Source organism: Cervus canadensis, chromosome X, assembly GCF_019320065.1.
Source record: "Cervus canadensis isolate Bull #8, Minnesota chromosome X, ASM1932006v1, whole genome shotgun sequence".
NCBI classification, from domain to species: Eukaryota; Metazoa; Chordata; class Mammalia; order Artiodactyla; family Cervidae; genus Cervus; species Cervus canadensis.
The window spans coordinates 96,243,803-96,267,763 of record NC_057419.1 but is presented as its reverse complement, the minus strand read 5'-3'; the positions used below and the strand labels follow the sequence as shown (position 1 = coordinate 96,267,763).

The following is a 23,961-nucleotide window of genomic DNA, read 5'->3' as shown; positions in this document are numbered from 1 at the left end:
GGACATCTTTTCTGGCATTAATTCTAGAAGGTCTTGTAGGTCATCATAGAACAACTGTTCAACTTCAGCTTCTTTGACATTAGTGTTTGGGGCATGGACTTGTATTACTGTAATATTGATTAGTTTGCCTTGGAAACAAACAGAAATCATTCTTTCATTTTTGATATGGTACCTAAGTACTGCATTTCAGACTCTTATGTTGACTATGAGGGTTACTCCATTTCCTCTAAGGGGTTCTTGCCCATCATCTGAATTGAATTTGCCCATTCCAGTCCATTTTATTTCACTAATTCCTTAAGTGTCAATGTTCACTCTTGCCATTTCTTGTTTGATCACTTGCAATTTACCTTTATTCATGGACCTAACATTCCAGGTTCTTATGCGATATTGTTCTTTATAGCATTGGACTTTCTTCCATCATCAGTCACATCCACACCTGGGCATTGTTTTTGCTTTGGCTCCATCTCTTCATTCTTTCTGGAGTTATTTCTCCACTCTTCTCCAGTAGCATTAGCTACCATAATTCAAAATGTAAACTAAGGGCAGTGGTGTTTAGGATGGAGTGATGCACGTCCAGAGCTTTTTGTTAAGCAGAATTGATACAAATGTCAGAAAGGGCTGGGATGAGAGAATGAATAGGGTAATTCCCAGGTTTCTGTTATAGGGAATTATGTAGATAATGGTGCTATGGGCTTATATAGTAAATGAAAGAGAAACTAGGGTGGGTTCACCTTTAAACATACTGAGATATCTGTGGGACATCCCAATAGAGATCCTATAGGTGGTTAGATGTATGAGCCTAGAACTTAGGAGAGACATCAGGGCTGGAGATGTAGTATTGAGATATGGATTTTGGATTGGAAGCAATGGTTAAAATAACCCAGGAAGAGGACATAGAACAAGAAAAACAGAGTGCCTAAGATAGATCCCTCCTAGAGGATTTTTCCTCCATCGACATCTTCCTTTCTGCCACTGTCCACTATCATTGACAGTTTTATAGCTTGCCTGCTTACTTCTTTGCCTTCTCTTCTAGCCTCAGGACATTTTTACCTTACCTTTTTTTTTTATTACTTCTATAACACTTTAAACATGAACTTTAGCTTGTGATCACATGTCTCTCTATGCTCCCATCCTTCTAATTCTGCTTATAAACACTTTCAGAAAATTAAAATAAATAATGTATTTTGGCCAAAAGGTTGGAGGAGGGAAAAAATGAAGACAGGGAAACCTGTTAAGATCCTAATTTAGTAGTACAGAGAAGACGCGGTTAGTGCTTGAACTGTGGCAGGACCTAGATGAAATATCAGGTAAGAGGAGCATTTTAAAACAGAATTAGCACAGCTTGTTAACCAATTGTGTAAGGGAAATAAGTACACAGAGGTGGAATGGAGGATGATTTTGAGGCATCTAACTTGAGAAACTAGATAGTATGATTAGTGATGCCTCTCTAATTATTATAGATAACATAGGAGCAATAACAGATTGTAGGGAGGAGATTCAGTCTTGGGGCTGATAAGTGCCTTCATGATATTAATATGCAATCATAGTTAAATGGATGTACTGGGCTGGAACCTAGGAGAGAGTACAGAACTAGAGAAAAATATTACAGACTTCAATGTCTTCAGCACTTAGTTTGTGGTTGAAATCTGGTGTTTTAACAAAATTTACAGAGGTGAAAGCTGGAAACAAACAAGCAAATAAAACAGAGGTAGGAATCCCAAGGCCTAGGGGAGGATGGCTAACATTTTGGAGATATCTCAGGGAAGAAGGGGATTCCCTGGTGGTTCAGATGGTAAAGAATCTGCCTACAATGCAGGAGGCCCGGGTTCAATCCCAGTCTCAGGAAGATCCCCTGGGGAAGGGAATGGCAACCCACCCCAGTATTCTTGCCTGGACAATTCCATGGACAGAGAAGCCTGTGGGTTACAGTCCATGGGGTTGCAAAGAATGGGATACAACTGAGTGAGTAACACACAGGGAAAAAGAAGAGCCAACAGTAGAGTTAAAACGAGTGATCACAGAGGTAGACAGTCCTAAGTGAAAGATATCTTAGAAGAAATGAAGGGTTTAGAAAGTTGAAGGAATGAGAGTGAACAAAATGTTGTTAGATTTGGCAAATAAGGTATCCTTGAGTCTATTGATAGAAATTCAATAGACTAAAGGGGTAGAAATCCAATGCTAGTGGGTCATAGACTGAAGTTAAAACAGCATGCACAACTTTTGAATGTTACCAGTTTTTTAAGACCTCTGACAGTGGCAGTTATGGTGGGTAGGCAGGGATCTGAGAATGGATCACAGAGACATAGGGTATTACAGCTTAGTTGCTAAGACAATTAACTTATATAATTGTCAACACAAAGATACAATACTCTATCTTCTGTATGGGGAAGAAGATAACCATATAGAAAGGAAACTTGGTGCTTTTGAAGTGTTTGCAATGTGACTTGGGTGATAAAGCAAAGCTTTGTGAATATTGTAAGAATACTTACAAAACTACTTACTGACAGATACAGAAATATCAGTGTAATCTAAATGAGAAGAAGTAAGGAATTCAGTTGACCCTTCAACATCATGGGTTTGAACTGTATAGATTCAATGATATGCCATTTTTTTTTCAATAGTAAATGCTATAGTGTTGCACGATCCACAGTTGGTTGAATCAAATCACTGATGGAGGAATCACGTTATATGGCATCCCTAACCACAATGTTCAACTGTAGTTATAAAGTCAGTACAATTGGTTGTAGAAGGTTTTCTGTAGGAGACTTTGTTCTTTTTAAAATGAACATCAGGATTCTCTACAGATTTCTTAAGAGCTTTTTGGTTATGATCTTACTATGTATCAGATTGACTTTTTAAAAATTGTCTTCCACCAAACAATAAAGCAGGGGTCACTAATAACATGTTGTGGATTATGGTGGTGGCAGGCAATCTTTTAAATTTCCCTTGATTATGCCTTTACCTTTACCCACATCCCAGTCAGTCAATGGCAACAGATTTTGGACTAGCTACTTGTATCTCTAGGTGGCAGATTGTGATTGCTTTCCTGGAGAATGGTGACAAACTTGCCACTGGAAAGATCCTTAATTCACAGTTATCTATGAGTGGGTTATTTCACACACACACACACACACACACACACACACACACACACACAATATTTTTCTTGAGTAGGTATCTGACTTAACTACTCTACCTCCAGATAAATTATAGTTTAATTTGAATTCAGGTCAGTTTGATAAAAAAAATTTTAGAATATATATAATTTCTATTGTAACCTAATCCATTGTCTACTCTTTCTTTAAACAACAAAATAAAACATCTAGATTTACTTTACAGCTTGACTTGGACGTCATTGGACAAGGTATTAATTATACAGTGGTGATGTTAAAGGGGGTTACTTTCTATTGAGCACTTGCTACATGTTGGGTACTGTGCTAAGTGCTTTAAATGAACTCATTGTTGAGAGACAATTTCCTATGGATCTCTTATATTTCTGCATGACTTATGAGCAGAAAAACTGTCCCTTGTCCTAGATTATCTTTCCAAGGATATATATATCAAGAACAGCCATAAAAGGTAGAAATTGTGTCTTCCACCAGAATGAATGACAGTTTTGCTTGAAGCCTTAGAAAATATAGATAATAACTCCCTCTGGAGCAAAAGGCAGGCATGCCTTTGTCCCATTATTAAAGACTTATGCTTCCTAAGCTTGGGATTCTTCTCCTATAATGCATCCTACTGCTTGTGTAGAGTGTCATCTGGCCCTCTTTGTATTGCTTTGTGGGAATTGGGTTTGGGGAAGCAACACAAATGATACTCTGGCTATTTCTATTGCAATGAATAATTAACTATCCACTGTTTCTGACTTATGAGTCTTTTGTCTTCTACCGACATTCATGAAACTTGGAAGCACAGTAAAGTCTCAGACCCTTCATAGTTTTTAGCATTTTTGTAACACAACAATCCTATCAGGATATTCAGTTCTGTCCAACACTTTGTGATACCATGGACTGTAGCCTGCCAGTCTCCTCTATCCATGGGATTTCCAGGCAAGAATACTGGAGTGGATTGCCATTTCCTCCTCCAGGGGAAATTCCTGACCCAGGGATCGAACCCAGGTCTCCTGCATTGCAGGCAGATTCTTTACCAACTGAGCCACCAGGAAAGCCTTTTTATTAAGTCACATATTACATATGCAAGAATGAAACTCCATGATCTGTCCAAAGATCCATGGTTAGGACATGATAGAGTTGGATTCTGAAACAGCTTCTCTGACTGTAGTGACCACATTCCCAAGCAGTGAGAATTCTCAAGTCCAGTTCAGTTAAGCCTCTGGGTTGACCTTTTCTCAGACTGCATAATGAAGCATTAGGAAATTATGTTTGAGTAGTCCTGGACTGGAGATTATCACTGTCATGCCAAAGGGTGAGTGTTCATTTCAGCAGGAGAGAAGAACAGTTAATAAAATATTCTCTGATCATACCTCCAATGAATCCTTGTTTAGTAACTGTGTTTCTGCCTAATGGAACAAATGTACATAAATTCAAACCTATTATATTGACATTCTTACAAACTAAATGTATCACCTATGAAAGCTGACATTCTTTATTAAAAACAAACTAAAAAAAGACACAAAGTTGTCCTGAGCTCTTCACAACTATAAATAAGACTATTTGCTTATAGGCTCAAAAGGAGAAAAGTGAAAATTTTCAAAAGATTTTGTGTTCCCCCAACTTCTTATTATAGCACAGATATTTCTGTGATTGTATTAAGTTTACATCTGCTTTTTAATATACATGGCACACAGAAGGAACTCAAAAATGTCATGTGAATGCATCTAAAAGGTTGTGGCTCTGCATAAAATGATAATATTAATGTATAATTATAGCTGATTTATGATGTTGTACAGCAGAAACCAAGACAACATGGTAAAGCAATTTTCCTTCAATTAAAAAATAAATTTAAGATAATAATAGTAATAATAAAGAAATTGGTCATAGCTTTGTCCCACTTGATCTTTAAAAAAAGACTTAAAATTTCAGAGAATTTTTAGGTTCACAATAAAATTGAGAAGAAGGTACAGAGATTTCCCATATATCTCCTGCCTCCACACATGCATATGCCATTATCAAAATCCACCATCAGAGTGGAACATTTGTTACAACTGATTAACTTACACTGACACATCATTATCACCCAAAGTCTAGTTTTCATTGTGGTTCACTGTTGGTATTCAGCATTTTATGGGATTGGACAAGCATATAGTGACATGTATCCACCATTATAGTATCACACAGACCATTTTTTACTTCTCTAACAATCTTCAGTCCTCTACATACTCATAGCCCCCCACCCCCTCAACCTTGGCAACTACTGATATTTTACTGTCTCCATCGATTTGACTTTTATACAAGGTCATGTAGTTGGAATCCTACAGTATATAGCCTTTTTAGATTGGCTGCTTTTTCTAAGTAAATGTATTTAAGGTTCCCCCATGTCTTTCCTGGCTTGATAGCTCATTTCTTTTTAGCAGTAAATACTATACCATTGTCTAGATGTACCACAATTCGTTTATCCATTCACCTAACTGAAAGATATCTTGATTGCTTCCAAATTTTGGTAATTATGAAAAAAACTGCTATAAATGTCTATGTGCAGGTTTTTGTGTGGTTATAATGTGGATGGATACCAAGAATATGAATGCCAGATCACATGGTAAGAGTATGTTTCATTTTGTAAGAAATTTGTCTTGCAAAGTGGCTGTACCATTTTGCATTCCTACCATTAATGGATGAGTGTTCCTGTTGATCTGCATCCTCTTCAGCTTTTGGTGTTGTCACTTGTTCTGGATTTTGGCCATTCTAGCAGGTGTTTAGTAGTATCTCATTGTTTTCATTTGTATTTCCCTGATGACATGTGATATGCATGCATGCATGCTAAGTTGCTTCAGTCATGTCAGACTTTGTGCGACCCAATGGACCATATCCTGCCAAGCTCCTTTCCATGGGATTCTCCAGGCAAGAGTAGTGGAGTGTGTTGTCATCTTCTCCTCCAGGAGATCTTCCCAACCCAGGGATCAAACCTGCGTCTCTTATGTCTCCTGCATTGGCAGGTGGGTTCTTTACCAGTAGCACCTTTCCAAATGCTTATTTGCCATAGGTGTATCTTTTTTGATGTGGTGTCTGTTAAGATCTTTGGCTCACTTTTAAGTTGGGTTATTTGTTTTCTTATTGTTAAGTTTTAAGTATTATTTGTATATTTTGAATAACTTTATTAGATGTGTCTTCTGCAAATATTTTCTCCCAGTCTGTGGTTTCTCTTCTAATTCTTTTGATATAGTCTTTTGAAGAGCAGAAGTTTTTCATTTTAACAAATTTCAGCTTATCAATTATTTCTTTAGTGCTATGATTTAAAAAGTTACTGCCACATTCATTGTCATCTAGGTTTTCTCCTATGTAGTCTTCTAGTTTTATAGTTTTGCATTTTATGTTTATGTCTGTGATAAGTGTAAAGATATGTGTCTAGATTATTTTTTTGCATGTGGATGTGCAGTTGTTCCAGCACCATTTGTTGCAAAGACTATCTTTGCTCCATTGTATTGCCTTTGCTTCTTTGTAAAATATCAGTTCACTATATTAATGTAGGTTTATTTCCAATCCCAATATTCTATTCCATTGATCTATTTGTCTACTCATTTGCCATCATCATAATGTCTTAACTATTGTAAGCTTTATAGTAGACCTTGAAGTAAGTGTCAATCTTCCAACCTTGTTCTTCTCAGTTTTGTGCATGCGTGCTAAGTTGCTTCAGTTGTGTCTGACTCTTTGTGACCCTGTGGGCTGTAGCCTGCCAGGCTCCTCTGTCCATGGGATTCTGTTCATGGGATTCTCCAGGCAAGAATACTGAAGTAGGTTGCCATGCCCTCCTCCTGGGGATCTTTCTGACCCAGGTATCGAGCCCGCATCTCTTATGTCTCCTGCATTGACAGGTGGGTTCTCTACCACTAGTGCCACCTGGGAAGCCCTTTCAGTTTTGTACTTATCATTATATGGATCTTGTAAGTAATTTGTTTTATATATATATATTATATATATATATAATATATATATAAAACTAAACTTTGTTTAGTTTTTTTTTAATATAAATGGTATTATGTTTTTCATTTCAAAGTGTTCATTGCTGACATATAGGGAAACAATAGACTTTTGTGTCAGTTATATCCATATAACCTACAACCTTGCCATAGATACTTTTTAGTTCCAGGTGCTTTTTTTGTTGGTTCTTTCAGATTTTCTACATAGAAAATCATATAATCTATTAATTTTCTTGTCTACTTCATTTTTAACTGGAAGTTCTAGTATAATGTTGAAAAGGAGTGGTGAGAGAGGACATATGGCCTCATCCTTGATCATAGTGGGAATACTTCTAGTTCCTCACCACCAAGTATGATGTCAGCTGTTGGCTTTTTGTACATATTCTTTATCAAGTTGAGGAATTTCCCCTCTGGTACTAGTTTACTGAGAATTCTTATTATAAATGGGTTTTGGGTTTTGTCAAATGCTTTTCCTGTGTCTACTGATGTGATCATGTGTTTTTTCTTCTTTAGCCTGTTGATATGATGGATTTCATTAACTGATTTTTGAATGTTGAACCAGGATAACTCTCACTTGGTTGTGGTATATAATTCTTTTTCTCCATTGCTGGATTTGATTTGCTAATATTTTGTTGAGGATTTTGCATTTATGTTTATGGGAGATATTAGTCTGTGGTTTTCTTTTAATGTCTTTGGTTTTGGTATTAGGGTAACTGTAGCCTCATAGAATGTGTTAGAAAGCATTCCCTCTGCTTCAGTCTTCTAAAAGAGATTATAGAAAATTGGTTTAATTTATTTCTTAAATATTTGATAGAATTTACCAGTGAATCCATCTGGGTCTGGTGCTTTCTCCTTTGGAAGGTTATTAATTATGCATTCAATTACTTCAACAGCTGTAAGTCTATCCATATTTTCTGTTTCTTCATATATGAGTTTTGGCATATTGTGCCTTTTTAAAAAATTGCCAAAAAATTTGGTCCTTTTCATCTAGGTTATCAAATTTGTGGGCATACAGTTGTTCATAATATTCCTTTGTTTTCCTTTTATTATTCATAGGATTTGTGTTGATGTCTCCTCTTTTATTTCTGATATTAGAAGTTATATCCTCCCCTTTTTCTCTTCCTCTTTACTTTTAAAATATTAACATTGCATGTTTGCTGTTATATGTACTTATTTCTGGACTTCCCTGGTGGTTCAGACTATAAAGAATTTGTCTGCAGTGCAGGAGACTCAGGTTTGATCCCCGGGTCAGGAAGATCCCCTGAAGAAGGGAATGGCTACCTGCTCCAGTATTCTTGCCTGGAGAATTCCATAGATGGAGGAGCCTGGTGAGCTACAGTACTTATTTCTGCACTCATCTGAAAGTCCCCTTTTCTACACAATCAAATATATTTTTCAGTAAAATCTTATTTTATAATGATTCTCAAGAAATGGAATTCACCAAAGGGCCTGATATCCTACTTGTTTATTCATTTGTTTCCCTTCCCTAAATTAGGTATAATATCAGTTCATAGTTCTTTTGTTTTGAGAGCAGTATCATCCAGTGATCTAGATTGACTAATTGATAGTTATGAACAGCAGTCAATTTACATTTTAAAAATGTCAGAAACCAAATTTTTAGTTTATTAACCATTAAATGGTTCTGTAATTTTCAAAGAAAGTATTTTGAAATGAGCATAAGACAATTGAAAGAACCATTTAGAAAAGTTTCAACTATACCGTGAGGCATTTTATCTGGGCTTCTACTTGTAGATATGAAAGAGTTCCCTAATTTATTTAGTTTATTTTCAGTAGGTTAGCCCTGGTGATACAACAAATTCAAATAAACTCAAAATTTGAAATAAAGCTTTAGATACTATAGTATTAGCATGTTTTATAAATGGGAATTGGAAAGGGACTTCTGTATTTTTCATGTATATTTTAAATCCTAGGTCTTACTTTTCCCCCTCAGGGAACCCAAGATAGTCAACATTTTTACTTTAGAAATATTTCTGTGAGAAAAGTGTAAATTATGGCCTACAGTAGCTAGCATTAAACCTTTGGAATAGAAAGCAAGGTTTATTTATAAATTTGCAAATTATGTGCTGTGCATTTTAATAACAGTGTTCTTTAAGTGTTATCTTTACACATCTGCATTTCTTTCTGTGAGTATCCCTGAGCTGGTATGGATAACTATGAGTTAATTTGGCTGATAGCATCAAGTTGTGATAGTAACCAGGGTCTAACAAAACCTCTTTTCTAATTCACTGACAAGCTGTATGATTTTGACTAACTTATTTATCCCCTTTGCATCTCCCTTTTACTCCTATACAAAATATAGATGATACTTACTCTGCACTTTTGTTCTGTATTATTGTCAGAATTAAGTAAAATAGGAGATATGGAAACACTTGAAAGATGACAAATGTGTACAATTGTAAGGCATTGCTTCAACATCACTGTGAAAGCCCTTGGCTCATATTGAGCCTGAACATGTTTCTTGTCCTCGTCAGGATGTAGTGGGAGGACAGAAAAAAAAGTACAATTCCCATTCTTGCACACTCGTCAGTCTGCCTTCTCAAATTTGCACAGCTCTAGTTGTACCTAGTGATAGAAAAGTAACATTTTTAGGTCCCAGTTGCGGGAAATACTTTAAATAGAACTGGCCTGCGGCATTTTTCAAAATAAAATCTAAATAATACGAGATTGTTAGTGGGAACCATGCCAGGGCTAGATTACACGACTAATAAAAATCAACCTGAGTCTCTGGTATGAACCTAAGAGAAGCAGAAGATATTAAGAAGAGGTGGCAACAATACACAAAATAAGTATACAAAAAAGATCCTCATGACCCAGATAATCACGATGGTATGATCACTCACCTAGAGCCAGACATCCTGGAATGTGAAGCCAAGTGGGCCTTAGGGAGCATCCCTATCAACAAAGCTAGTGGAGGTGATGGAATGCCAGTTGAGCTATTTCAAATCCTGAAAGATGATGCTGTGAAAGTGTTGCACTTAATATGCCAGCAAATTTGGAAAACTCAGCAGTGGCCACAGGACTGGAAAAGGTCAGTTTTTACTCCAATCCCAAAGAAAGGCAATGCCAAAGACTGCTCAACGTACCACACAGTTGCACTCATCTCACATGCTATAAAAGTAATGCTCAAAATTCTCCAGGCCAGGCTTCAACAGTACATGAATCATGAACTTCCATACATTCAAGCTGGTTTTAGAAAAGGCGTAGGAACCAGAGATCAAATTGCCAACATCCATTGGGTCATCAAAAAAGCAAGAGAGTTCCAGAAAAACATCTACTACTGCTTTATTGACTATTCCAAAGCCTTTGACTATGTGGATCACCACAAACTGTGGAAAATTCTTAAAGAGATGGGAATACCAGGCCACCTGACCTGCTTCTTGAGAAATCTGTATTCAGGTCAGGAAGCAACAGTTAGAACTGGACATGGAACAACAGACTGGTTTCCAAATCGGCAAAGGACTACATCAAGGCTGTATATTGTCACCCTGCTTATTTAACTTATATGCAGAGAAACACTGGGCTGGGTGAAGCCCAAGCTGGAATCAAGATTGCCAGGAGAAATATCAGTAACCTCAGATACGCAGATAACACCACCCTTATGGCAGAAAGTGATGGAGAACTAAAGAGCCTCTTGATGAAAGTGAAAGAGGAGAGTGAAAACATTGGCTTAAAGCTCAACATTCAGAAAACTTAGATCATGGCATCCGATCCCATCATTTCATGGCAAATAGATGGGGAAACTGTGGAAACAGTGGCTGACTTTATTGTTTTGGTCTCCCAAATCACTGCCAATGGTGACTGCAGCCATGAAATTAAAAGACGCTTGCTCCTTGGAAGAAAAGCTATGACCAACCTAGACAGCATATTAAAAAGCAGAGACATTACTTTGCCAGCAAAGGTCCATGTAGTCAAAGCTATGGCTTTTCCAGTAGTCATGTGTGGATGTGAGAGTTGAACCATAAAGAAAGCCGAGCCCCAAAGAATTGATGCTTTTGAACTGTGGTGTTGGAGAAAACTCTTGTGAGTCCTTTGGACTGCAAGGAGATCCAACCAGTCCATCCTAAAGGAAATCAGTCCTGAATATTCATTGGAAGGACTGAGGCTGAAGCTGAAACTCCAATACTTTGGCCACCTGATGCGAAGAACAGACTCATTTGAAAAGACCCTGATACTGGGAAAGATTGAACGTGGGAGGAGAAGGGGATGACAGAGGATGAGATTGTTGGATGGCATCACCGACTCAATGGACATGAGTTTGAGTAAACTCCAGGAGTTGTTGTTGGACAAGGAGGCCTGGCATGCTGCAGTCTATGGGGTCACAAAGAGTCGGACACAACTGAGTGACTGAACTGACTAAGCTGAACTCAGACTGTCAGGCAGCCTTGATCACAGCTCCCCCAGGTCAGCAATGGAGAAACAACAGGACTCATATGAGGACTTGTCTTGAGTTCCAGAGACATTGATTGTCATCACAGACTTCATACTGGGACTTGTTTGTGGGCTAACAAGCAATTTGTCAGCAGCCTTTTACATGCTAGAGACTAGAGCAAGAGTGAATTCAGACAGAGCCCTGGTCAAGATTTTTTGCAGGTAAGGTTAAAGAAGGAGAAGGAGTCAGCAGAGGATGAGATGGTTGGATGGTGTCACCAACTCAATGGACATGAGTTTGAGCAAACTCCAGGAGATAGTAGAGGACAAAGGAGCTTGGTGTGCTGTAGTCCATGTGGCCACAAAAGAGTCAGACACCACTGAGTGACTGAACAATGACAACAAAAACAAGAGTTAGAGAACATTTCTTCCTTTGGTCTCTCAGCCATCCCCAGAGTGGATTCCCTGTCCTCATCCTCATCTCAAGTTAATGAAGGTGCTGCTGGGATGACCTACATAGTGTATACTTTGGACAGTTTGAAGAAGGAACAAGAAGTTTTGCCTAGGGGTCTGGGCTTTATTGTAGAAGATATTTGTCTAAGAAACCTGCAGAAGACTGAATGGCACTCTTACTAACAGCTTGACCTCCCAAGTTCTGACCTTTACCTGGTAGCAAGTATTCACAGTACCTGGAAGTTCCTTCTTGCTTTAGTTTGCTTTCTCTTGATTAACTTCTTTTTGCGCCTAAGGCAGTATATCTTTTTCATCCTTTCAAACCTTCATGGTGTACTGGTGCTAGGACTGTTGCCTAACTGACTTCTTCCAGATTCTTTCTTCTCAAGTAGCACCCTAGCCCAGTGGTATATCTTAACTCATTGCTGTCAGTGTATTGTGTTTATTGTATTAGTGATGGTTTGTAAATTATCACATCACATAGAAATTATAATTATTGTTTATTAATAATATGTGTTTTGTTAGTCACTCAGTTGTGTCTGACTCTTTGCAAGCCCATGAACTATAGCCTGCCAGGCTCCTCTGTCCATGGGATTCTTCAGGCAAGAATACCAGAGTGGGTTACCATTCCCTTCTCCAGGGGATCTTCCCAACCCAGGGATAGAACTCGGGTCCCCTGCATTGCAGGCAGATTCTTTAATGTCTGAGCCACCAGGAAAGCCCATTAAAAATATATGTACCAATTAATACTAGCAGTAATAATAATTCTAATGACAGTTTATTAAATATCTACTATGGGCCAGATACTGTGCTATGTATTTTATATTTCTTTAAGACCTACGGCAGAGGTCAGATATTATATATTATTTAAGGCCTGGAGAGATCAGATATTATAGCTATCCCAACTGAAAATGGTAAACTTATTTTTACTTAAGTTTGTATAATAAAAAGAACTTCCTTTTCCAACTTCCAATAGAGCCACGATCAAGGATTTCTTATCCTCGTTTTTCAGGTGAGGAATCAGATGCAGAGATGTTGCATAACTTGCCCAAAGACACAGAGTTAGTTGAACCTAGTGGATCTTAGCTCAAAGCTCATGGTTTGTAATGAAACCACTAAATTATATTGGTCCCTTATTTAGTCTACCCTATTTTCTCCCCATTTGGGATAGTAAGCTCCTTTCATGGAACTGGACATTCTATATCTATTGTTGAGACTGCTGATCAACAGCACTCATTCTCTGGGTTTGTAACAAAGTAACGGTAAGGTATTTAACAAGTAAGTCTGTTTCACTTGTATGGATGTACACCATGGAACAGATATGATCAAAGTCTGTCACATTAAGAACTGTTTATAATATGTTTATTATACTTAACGGAGGTGGTTCCCTTTCTTATTTGTTTATTACATTTTATTTTTTATTTTTTAGTTAATTAATTTATTTATTTTACTTTACAAGTATTGTATTGGTTTTGCCATACATTGTATTGTATTGTATTGTATTGTATTTAAAAGTATTGAATTGCCATACCTTGACTTGAATCTGCCATGGGTGTACATGTGCTCCCCATCCTGAACCCCCCTCCCACCTCCCTCCCCATCCCATCCCTCTGGGTCATCCCAGTGCACCAGCCCCGAGCATCCTGTGTCATGCATCAAACCTGGACTGGCGATTCGTTTCACATATGATAATTTACATGTTTCAATGCCATTCTCCCATATCATCCCACCCTCGGCCTCTCCCATAGAGTCCAAAAGACTGTTCAATACATCTGTGTCTCTCTTGCTGTCTCGCATACAGGGTTATCATTACCATCTTTCTAAATTCCATATATATGTGTTAGTATACTGTATTGGTGTTTTTATTTCTGGCTTACTTCACTCTGTATAATAGGCTCCAGTTTCATCCACCTCATTAGAACTGATTCAAATGTATTCTTTTTAATGGCTGAGTAATATTCCATTGTGCATATGTACCACAGCTTTCTTATCCATTTGTCTGGTGATGGGCATCCAAGTTGCTTCCATGTCCTGGCTATTATAAACAGTGCTGTGATGAACATTAGGGTACACGTGTCTCTTTCAGTTCTGGTTTCCTCGGTGTGTATGCCCAGGAGTGGGATTGCTGGGTCATATGGCAGTTCTATTTCCAGTTTTTAAAGGAAATTCCACACTGTTCTCCATAGTGGCTGTACTAGTTTACAGGCCCACTAACAGTGTAAGAGGGTTCCTTTTTCTCCACACCTTCACCAGCATTTATTGCTTGTAGACTTTTAGATAGCAGCCATTCTGACTGGCGTGTAATGGTACCTCATTGTGGTTTTGATTTGCATTTCTCTGATAATGAGTGATGTTGAGCATCTTTTCATGTGTTTGTTAGCCATCTGTATGTCTTCTTTGGAGAAATGTCTGTTTAGTTATTTGGCCCACTTTTTGATTGGCTCTTTTATTTTTCTGGAATTGAGCTGCAGGAGTTGCTTGTATATTTTTGAGATTAATTATTTGTCCATTGCTTCACTTGCTATTATTTTCTCCCATTCTGAAGGCTGTCTTTTCACCTTGCTTATAGTTTCCTTTGTTGTGCAGAAGATTTTAATTTTAATTAGGTCCCATTTGTTTATTTTTGCTTTTATTTCTAATATTCTTGGAGGTGGGTCATAGAGGATCCTGCTGTGGTTTATGTCAGAGTGTTTTGCCTATGTTTTCCTCTAGGAGTTTTATAGTTTCTGGTCTTACATTTAGATCTTTAATCCATTTTGAGTTTATTTTTGTGTGTGGTGTAAGAAAGTGTTCTAGTTTCATTCTTTTACAAGTGGTTGACCAGTTTTCCCAGCACCACTTGTTAAAGAGGTTGTCTTTTCTCCACTGTATATTCCTGCCTCCTTTGTCAAAGATAAGGTGTCCATAAGTGTGTGGATTTATCTCTGGCCTTTCTATTCTGTTCCATTGATCTATATTTCTGTCTTTGTGCCAGTACCATACTGTCTTGATGACTGTGGCTTTGTAGTAGAGACTGAAGTTGGGCAGGTTTATTCCTCCAGTTCCACTCTTCTTTCTCAAGATTACTTTGGCTATTCGAGGTTTTTTGTATTTCCTTACAAATTGTGAAATTATTTGTTCTAGTTCTCTGAAAAATACCGTTGATAGCTTGATAGGGATTGCATTGAATCTATAGTTTGCTTTATGTAGTATACTCATTTTCACTATATTGATTCTTCTGATCCATGAACACGGTATGTTTCTCCATCTGATTGTGTCCTCTTTGATTTCTTTCATCAGTGTTTTATAGTTTTCTATATATAGGTCTTTTGTTTCTTTAGGTAGATTTATTCCTAAGTATTTTATTCTTTTCGTTGCAGTGATGAATGGAATTGTTTCCTTAATTTCTCTTTCTGTTTTCTCATTGTTAGTGTATAGGAATGCAAGGGATTTCTGTGTGTTAATTTTATATCCTGAAACTTTACTATATTCATTGATTAGCTCTAGTAATTTTCTGGTGGAGTCTTTAGGGTTTTCTATGTAGAGGATCATGTCATCTGCAAACAGTGAGAGTTTTACTTCTTTTCCAATCTGGATTCCTTTTATTTCTTTTTCTGCTCTGATTGCTGTGGCCAACACTTCCAAAACTATATTGAATAGTAATTGTGAGAGTGGGCACCCTTGTCTTGTTTCTGACTTTAGGGGAAATGCTTTCAATTTTTCACCATTGAGGATAATGTTTGCTGAGGGTTTGTTATATATAGCTTTTATTATGTTGAGGTATGTTCCTTCTATTCCTGCTTTCTGGAGGGTTTTTATCATAAATGGATGTTGAATTTTGTCAAAGGCTTTTTCTGCATCTATTGAGATAATCATATTTTTTCAATTTGTTAATGTGGTGTATTACATTGATTGATTTGTGAATATTGAAGAATCCTTGCATCCCTGGGATAAAGCCCACTTGGTCATGATGTATGATCTTTTTAATATGTTGTTGGATTCTGTTTGCTAAAATTTTGTTAAGGATTTTCGCATCTATGTTCATCAGTGATATTGGCCTATAGTTTTTTTTTTGTGTGTGTGGCATCTTTGTCAGGTTTTGGTATTAAGGTGATGGTGGCCTCATAGAATGATTTTGGAAGTTTACCTTCCTCTTCAATTTTCTGGAAGAGTTTGAGTAGGATAGATGTTAGTTCTTTTCTAATTTTTTGGTAGAATTCAGCTGTGAAGCTGTCTGGTCCTGGGCTTTTGTTTGTTGGAAGATTTCTGATTACAGTTTCAATTTCCATGCTTGTGATGGGTCTGTTGAGATTTTCTATTTCTTCCTGGTTCAATTTTGGAAAGTTGTACTTTTCTAAGAATTTTCCCATTTCTTCCAAGTTGTCCATTTTATTGTTTATTACTTTTTAAAAACTGTGACCATTTGTCTTCCTTGCATTCCCTATACCTACCCTAATCCTCCCTGTCTCCAAGATATAACCATTATATTTTTTTTCTTTACTGGTATTATGATACACAAAACTTGGCTAATCCTTACCCTGTTGATACAATCATATCTGAGTCATATTAAACAGGGAATAGGATATTTGACCAGCCATATACATGAATCTGTAGAATGGGAATAGAGGTTTAGTACCATAAGTGTATGTCTATGTGTGCCAAGTCATGTCTAACTCTTTGAGACCCTATGGACTGTAGCCTGCCAAGCTCCTCTGTTGGTGGGATTTTCTAGGCAAGAATACTGGAGTGGGTTGCCATTTCCTCCTCCAGGTGATCTTCCCAACACAGAGATCTAACCTGAGTCTCCTGCATCTCCTGCATTGGCAGATGGAGTCTTTACCGCTAAGCCATCTGGGAACCCCCTTAGTACCATGAGGTTTATGCCAAAGTAGAGAAGAGAGAATGTGTCTCTTGAATACATACCTTTTGATCCCCACACATTTAATCAACTAACATTTGCTGAGTACTTCTATCTATTAACTTAGATCCCAGGAATAGAGTGATGAACAAGAGCAACAAATTCTTTGCTTACACTTAACAAAAAAACACATGATAGAAAATTAAAGAGAAGGGCAAGTATAAGAATCTGTGGTTCAAATAAGCTTAGGATATTCAACAAACAGAGAAATGCCATTGTGACTGTACCCTAATTGAGTGAAGTGCAGAATGTTATGATAGGCCACATCATGTAGGGTGTTAAAGAAAGCAAGGAGCCATGGACATGTTTAGCACTGCAGTATTGAAAAATGGAGTTAAGAAGAGCCAAATTTTACCTTATGGCTGAGACTTTAGAAAAGAAAAATTCTGGTGGCTTTAACTTCATGTCTTTTAAAGAAGCTGTCAAACATCTCCGGAATAAATGTTCTTACATTTGATCCCTGGTGTGCCTATATTTTACCCTTTTGGTTCTAAGAACCTACACTGAGGAAGAAAGAAAGGCAGTAGCTGACAATTGACATTGTATAATGGGTTTACAGCTGAACATCAGAATGGGAATACTTTGATAGCATCTTCAGATGACACAGGTATCCATAGTCAGAGTTCAGTTCGGTTCAGTCGCTCAGTCATGTCCGATTCTTTGCAACCACATGGACTAAAGCATGCCAGGCTTCCCTGTCTATCGCGAATTCCTGCAGCTTGCTGAAACTCATGTCCATAGAGTTGGTGATGCCATCCAACCATCTCATCCTCTGTCATCCCCTTCCCCTCCTGCCCCCAAACTTTCCCAGCATCAGGATCTTTTCAAATGAGTCAGCTCTTCGCATCAGGTGGACAAAGTATTGGAGTTTCAGCTTCAGCCTCAGTCCTTCCAATGAATATTCAGGGCTGATTTCCTTTAGGATAGACTGGTTGGATCTCCTTGCAGTCCAAAGGACTCACAAGAGTTTTCTCTAACACCACAGTTCAAAAGCATCAATTCTTTGGGGCTCGGCTTTCTTTATGGTTCAACTTTCACATCCACACATGACTACTGGAAAAGCCATAGCTTTGACTACATGGACCTTTGCTGGCAAAGTAATGTCTCTGCTTTTTAATATGCTGTCTAGGTTGGTCATAGCTTTTCTTCCAAGGAGCAAGCGTCTTTTAATTTCATGGCTGCAGTCACCATTGGCAGTGATTTTGGAGACCAAAAAAATAAAGTCTATCACTATTTCCATCATTTCCCCATCTGTTTGCCTTGAAGTGATGGGACCAGTTGCCATGATCTTAGTTTTCTGAATGTTTAGTTTTAAGCCAACTTTTCACTGTCCTCTTTCACTTTCATCAAGAGGCTCTTTAGTTCTCCATCACTTTCTCCCATAAGGGTGGTGTTATCTGCATATCTGAGGTTATTGATATTTCTCCCAGCAATCTTGATTCCAGCTTGTGCTTCATCCAACCCACCATTTCTCATGATGTACTCTGCATATAAGTTAAGTAAACAGGGTGATGATATACAGCCTTGATGTACTCTTTTCCCAATTTGGAACCAGTCTGTTGTTCCATGTCCAGTCTAACTGTTTCTTCTTGACCTTCTTACAGATTCCTCAGGAGGCAGGTTAGGTGGTCTGGTATTCCCATCTCTTTAAGAATTTTCCACAGCTTGTTGTGATCCACACAGTCAAAAGCTTTGGCATATTCAATAAAGTAGAAGTGGATGTTTTCCTGGAACTCTCTTGCTTTTTCAATGATCCAATGGATGTTGGCATTTTGATCTCTGATTCCTCTGCTTTTTCTAAATCCAGCTTGAGTCCTTGCCAGTAATTAACCTCACTAGAAATCCAAGTAACAGTCATTTTGATTAAGTTAGTTTGTAAACCTAATGGGCAGCTGTCATCTGCACTCCTGTGTTTTGTTCAGTGTCTGACATATTGTGAAATTTCAATGAATACTAAGCAGTACAAATAGTAACAATTGTGAGGCCACCTTAACATTATTGGTTGGCATGTGAATACCATTTATCAGGATTGTTATGACTTAGTTGTAGAAGCACTCAGTTTTGAAGTAACCCTGGCACTTTGTGTTTTTTAACAGAAGGTATCCCTTGATGTTTAGAATAGATATGATTCTGAAACGTCACACCAAGAAATTTACAGTTGATCTCCTGCTAAATCTTACCAGGCTGCTTCTGATCTCATCCTCATCCTTTCCAGTTTTCTTTTTGTGTGGTTGATATCTTCTGGAATTCAGGTAGAATAGGGTAGGGAAAAGTTATACATGGGGAAATGAAGGCAGAATTGAGTTCCATAAATGCCCTTGTGTTATGAGTTAATCAATGGCCAACTTCTAAAGCAGCCTTATGGCAAAATTCAATGTTGAATTTCCTTTATGATTCTAGTTTTGGTGGATAAAATTAATCCACTTTACTTGGATTTGTTTTCTTAAGTGCCCAGAATTTGACCCTTGCCATATCTCAGTAAACACCTTAAAAAGCTGTATGAGTTAACAGGTATCTCCTGTATGTTGTTCTGGTTTTTGGTATGTATCCTGTAAAAGAAAATGTTAGTAGCTTAGAAAACAATGGCAAAATTCACAATCCTTGGAATACCTGTTAAGGTACTGGTCATAAGAGCAAACCAGAAATGGCTATAGCCCTAGTCATAGACTTTATTTTTTTAATTATTTTTTAATTGGTGGATAATTGCTTTACAATGTTGTGTTTGTTTCTGCCATACAACAGTTTGAATCAGTCATGATATATCTCCTCCCTCTTTCGCCTCCCTCCCTACACCTCGTGGGAGTGCCAGGCTAAGCTCCCTATGTTGTATAGTAGCTTCCCATTAGCTATTTATTTTATACCTGGTAGTATATATATGTCAATGCTACTCTCTCAGTCCATCCCACCTTCTCCTTCCCCTGCTGTGATTACAAGTCCATTCTCTACATCTGCATCTCAATTCTGTAGACACTCTCATATATTTTTACTATCAGATTGTCAGCATAGCAATATTTAACACTAGGAAAGAAGTCTGACTTACATTTCAGAAGTTGGGTACATCTGCTCTATGTACTGATAGCTATGTAGCTGTCTCATGGTCACAGATAGCATTTTGTTTTATATCTTCCTATCAGTTGAAGTAGAAAACTTTCCTGTGTTGTTTCCGTGTTTTTTTCTGATTTCTATGCAAGGTCCTAAATGGGAAAGTCAATACTCTTGAGATATATACAGTACAAACATAGTTGTAAAGACCCAATAAAGTCATTTTGCTTTTTCTCTATTCCTACAGAAACTCAACATATTGCATGAAGGTGTCAATGTCCTTGACTGTTGCAGAGAATGAATCAGGTCTGTGCTACAATAGCAGGATCCGCTATTTGGAAAAATCCGAGGTCACTAAAAGAAAGGAGATCTCCTGTCCAGACATGGATGACTTTAAAAAATCTGATCAGGAGCCTGATGTTGTGTGGTACAAGGTAATTCAGCATGATGTCAAATGCATTCTTTACCTTATGTCAATACCTGGATTGGGGAGAGAAAAAGGGAAATATTTTATTTTGAGTTTTTGGTATTAGATATTTCACTGAGAAGTATCAGAAGACCCACAGCTAAATAATTCAGAGCTATGATTCCTATATATTACTGGTTTTCATGTACTCCCATCAGCAGGTGTCAGAAGCCATCCCAGCTTCTCCAAAGGCTATAAATGAGGAAAATAGCCCTCTACCCCAACTTATGAGAGCAAGCAGGAAGAAGAGTGAAAATTTAAGCAACGCGTGAAAGAAAGTATTTGAGGGACATAGAAATATTACTGTTAGAACAAAGGTCCATCATTACAAGTAATACTGCTTACAAAAAGTAGCAATTTTTATCATGGTCTATATTGTGAAAGCCACTGAAATTAGTGCAGAGGAGAGAAATGGGCCCAGTGCAAGATTTGTGAACACTGGAAATATCATGGGTATCTGGAAATAAACCACAATCAAAGACTGCACAGATGAGTGTTGAATGAAGGAACTGTTTACAGAGATGTGGTTAGGGTTAAGGGAAACAAAAAGGGAAGAATCTGTGAATTACCCCTCCTAGGCCTGGCAAGGGGAAAGACCTGGGTCCATGAAACCTGGAAAGAGCAGAGCAAATTTTTCCAGAGCTGTGGCCTTAGAGGAACATATGAACTGTGGAAGACAGAGAAGGAGTGGACAGGATGGAAACCCTAACTCCTCTTAACTCCCACCTTCTGGTTACCTGCTACTGTCTCCCTTGTCACTATGAGAATTCAAACACAATTCAGAGGGCAAACCTGGGAATAGAATCAAATAGTTTTCAGCTTCTCTGGGCATGGAATAGGTCAGAGAAGGGCAGAGCATGGATTGAGGGGAGGAAGCAGAGAAATAAACATGCGGTCTGCCAACTATGATATTCTGGCTGGGAACCTGGGGTGCCGTGGTTCTTAAAAGAGACTGATCACCTGCTGCCACCTCTGAGCCACACTGGTTGACACATGGTGCAGTTTTGTATCATGGCCAGAGGTGACCAGGACTTCCCAGGTGATGCATGGTAAAGAATCCTCCTGCCAGTGCAGGAGACACAAGGGATGTAGGTTCAATCCCTGGGTTGGGAAAACCCCTAGAGTAGGAAAACCCCCTAGAGTGGGAAATGACAACCTACTCCAGTATTCTTGCCTGGAAAATTCCATGGAGAGAGGAATCTGGCAGGCTACAGTCCATGGGGTCACAGAGAGTCAGACTCGACTGGGCACGCACTGGCTGGCTGGCTAGAGGTGATCAGGAAGATTTTCTGCAAAGGAATTGTGTACATTATTGCAACCAAACACACATTGATGGTGCACATTGTTTCTATAGGGTCTGACAGACTCTTAGTTCCCAGGAAAGCCTAAACCCTAGCTCCTGCAGCTGTCATGTTCTTTTACATTTGGAAGTCTGTATTCTAGTTTGGTAAATCTGTGGACAGAGCAGCCTGGTAAGGGCTACAGTCAGTCCATGGGGTTGCAAAGAGCCAGACATGACTGAACACACACACACACACACACACTCCTACCATCTTCATACCTGGGGGAACTTGTCAAGCGATGCCAACAGCATGTCCTGAAATAGAACCTCAGGTCTCTTTGTGAATAGTCATTCTCCATTTTTTCCTGAATATTCTACCAGATAAAAAGGAACATGATGCTCATTAAATATAAATATAGAATATCCATATTTAGTGGGACCCTTCATGCCCTCATCAGCCTTTTCAGTATTTCTTAATCACTTACCATGTGCCATTCACTGCAGTAAGGTTGGTCTGTATGTTATCTCAATTAAATCTCATTCATCTTTGTGTGGTGGACACTATTATCCTCATCTAGTAGAGAAAAACTTGAGTATTAGAGGACTGTTGAGGCTTGTTCAAAGCTACTAAACTAACAAAGCCTCATTTAATAGTCAAGGCAGGGTGATTCCAGAGTCCATTCTATTAATCACTACCCTCTCCTGCAGTAGGCCTAGAGCTAAACCCAGTCTCAATTGCAGGCCCTTTTATAAGTCAGAGAAAAAAGGTTTTATTTCAATTTTATGGTCCAGAAAGGGAGGTAGACTAGCTCAAGAGTTAGCAGATATGAGTAAAATCCAAGTCAGGTGCTTTCTTGTATAATGTTCATTCTATCACATCTTTTATCTTTCCACTAAATTCTTTCTTCCCTTCTTCACATCTCTAGACATCACCATTGTCATTGTATATCAAAGCTGTTTTTTCCCCCTGGGAAGAGCTAACCCTTACTCTTTCTTAGAAATGGACTAATGATGGTGAGGCAAATGATTTTTCCACCTCTGTCTGGATAATAACATTTAATACTTCTATAAACTTTTTACAATTGATAAATAATAATCATAATGATGAATAACATTTATTAACTACTCACTATATACCATATTCTATTTTAAATGTTTTAATGGATTAATTCAATTTCTATATTCTCAATGTCTACTGTCCTAAGTAGATACTATTATTATCCCCATTTTACAAAATAAGTGACTGGAGATTCAGACAAGTTAAATGACTTTACAAAACTCACACAGCAGTTTGTGACTTGCAGTTTGGCTCCTGGACCCTTCCACTTGCCCACTACACAAATGGGTTAGAATAAAAAATTAAAGTAAAAAGTTACAGAGTCTCTGAAGCTCCCAATGGTGTTGTTAAACCCATTTTTCACACAAGGTTTCAAGTAAATCCTTGAAAAAATGTATTGTATTGGGAAAACATTCCCTTTTTAGCCAATAATTCGATAATCTGCCTTGCTTGCTTTGCAATCTATACATTTCCTACCAAACTGAACATGAAGTGATTTGCTCTGATCACAGCAATGAAAAGAGGATGACACACTTCTCCAGAGTTAATTCTGATGCATATACAAGGGTAGAAACGTACAATGTATTATCTCCAGTGTTTTGACAGTGCATGGTCCTTTTCTTAGTCTTCTTTTCAAACATTTATGTAGTATTTAAACTTATTTCTTTTCCAACTGTCCTGTTATGGCAGGCCTTTGAGTACTATTCTTCCATGCCTGCACCTAGTCACAGCTGGACAGGAAGGTAGAGGTGGCTCATTTGCTACTGGGGCGTGTTCATAGAGATGAGTGAGTAAATCTATTCTGGTTGTCCTTGGAATGTGAAAAGATATGTGTTAGGGGTGTGAAAGTCCTTTATCTGAACTCTTTTAGTTAGTTAGCAGAAAGAAGTGAGAGGAGATGCTGCACTTTTAGCACTTCCTCTTGATGCTATAAATGGGCTTAGATATTAGAATAGAACATACAATGATGTCAGTGCTTTTAGAAATATTTTTGAAATGAGAGGTAAAGATTATTTTCTTTATTGAACTAAGAAGAACACTAAAACAACCTAATTATTCACTGAGAACACTTGACACAAGAGTGTAGAGTCCCTTTATCCTATTTCTAAACAAAAGAATTCCCTAACCTTAATAGGACATTAGAGATGAAAATACAAATACATACCTTGGGGTAAAACACACATCTATGTAATTAGTTTCCTCAGTTGATAAAAGGCTGATGTTAATGGGTCAAAGTTTGAATCCTTTTCCTTGCCACAATTATCTTAATTTCAGATGT

General features: G+C 37.9%; 1 protein-coding gene across 1 annotated transcript in view; it reads left to right on the top strand.

Moving 5' to 3' along the window:
• IL1RAPL2 (interleukin 1 receptor accessory protein like 2) overlaps nucleotides 1–23,961 on the top strand; it is a 1,253,914-nt gene that overhangs the window by 678,923 nt on the left and 551,030 nt on the right. The window contains exon 4 of the mRNA XM_043459580.1: nucleotides 20,125–20,311. Coding sequence (XP_043315515.1) covers nucleotides 20,125–20,311 — 187 coding nt within the window. The remainder of the gene's footprint in view (nucleotides 1–20,124; nucleotides 20,312–23,961) is intronic.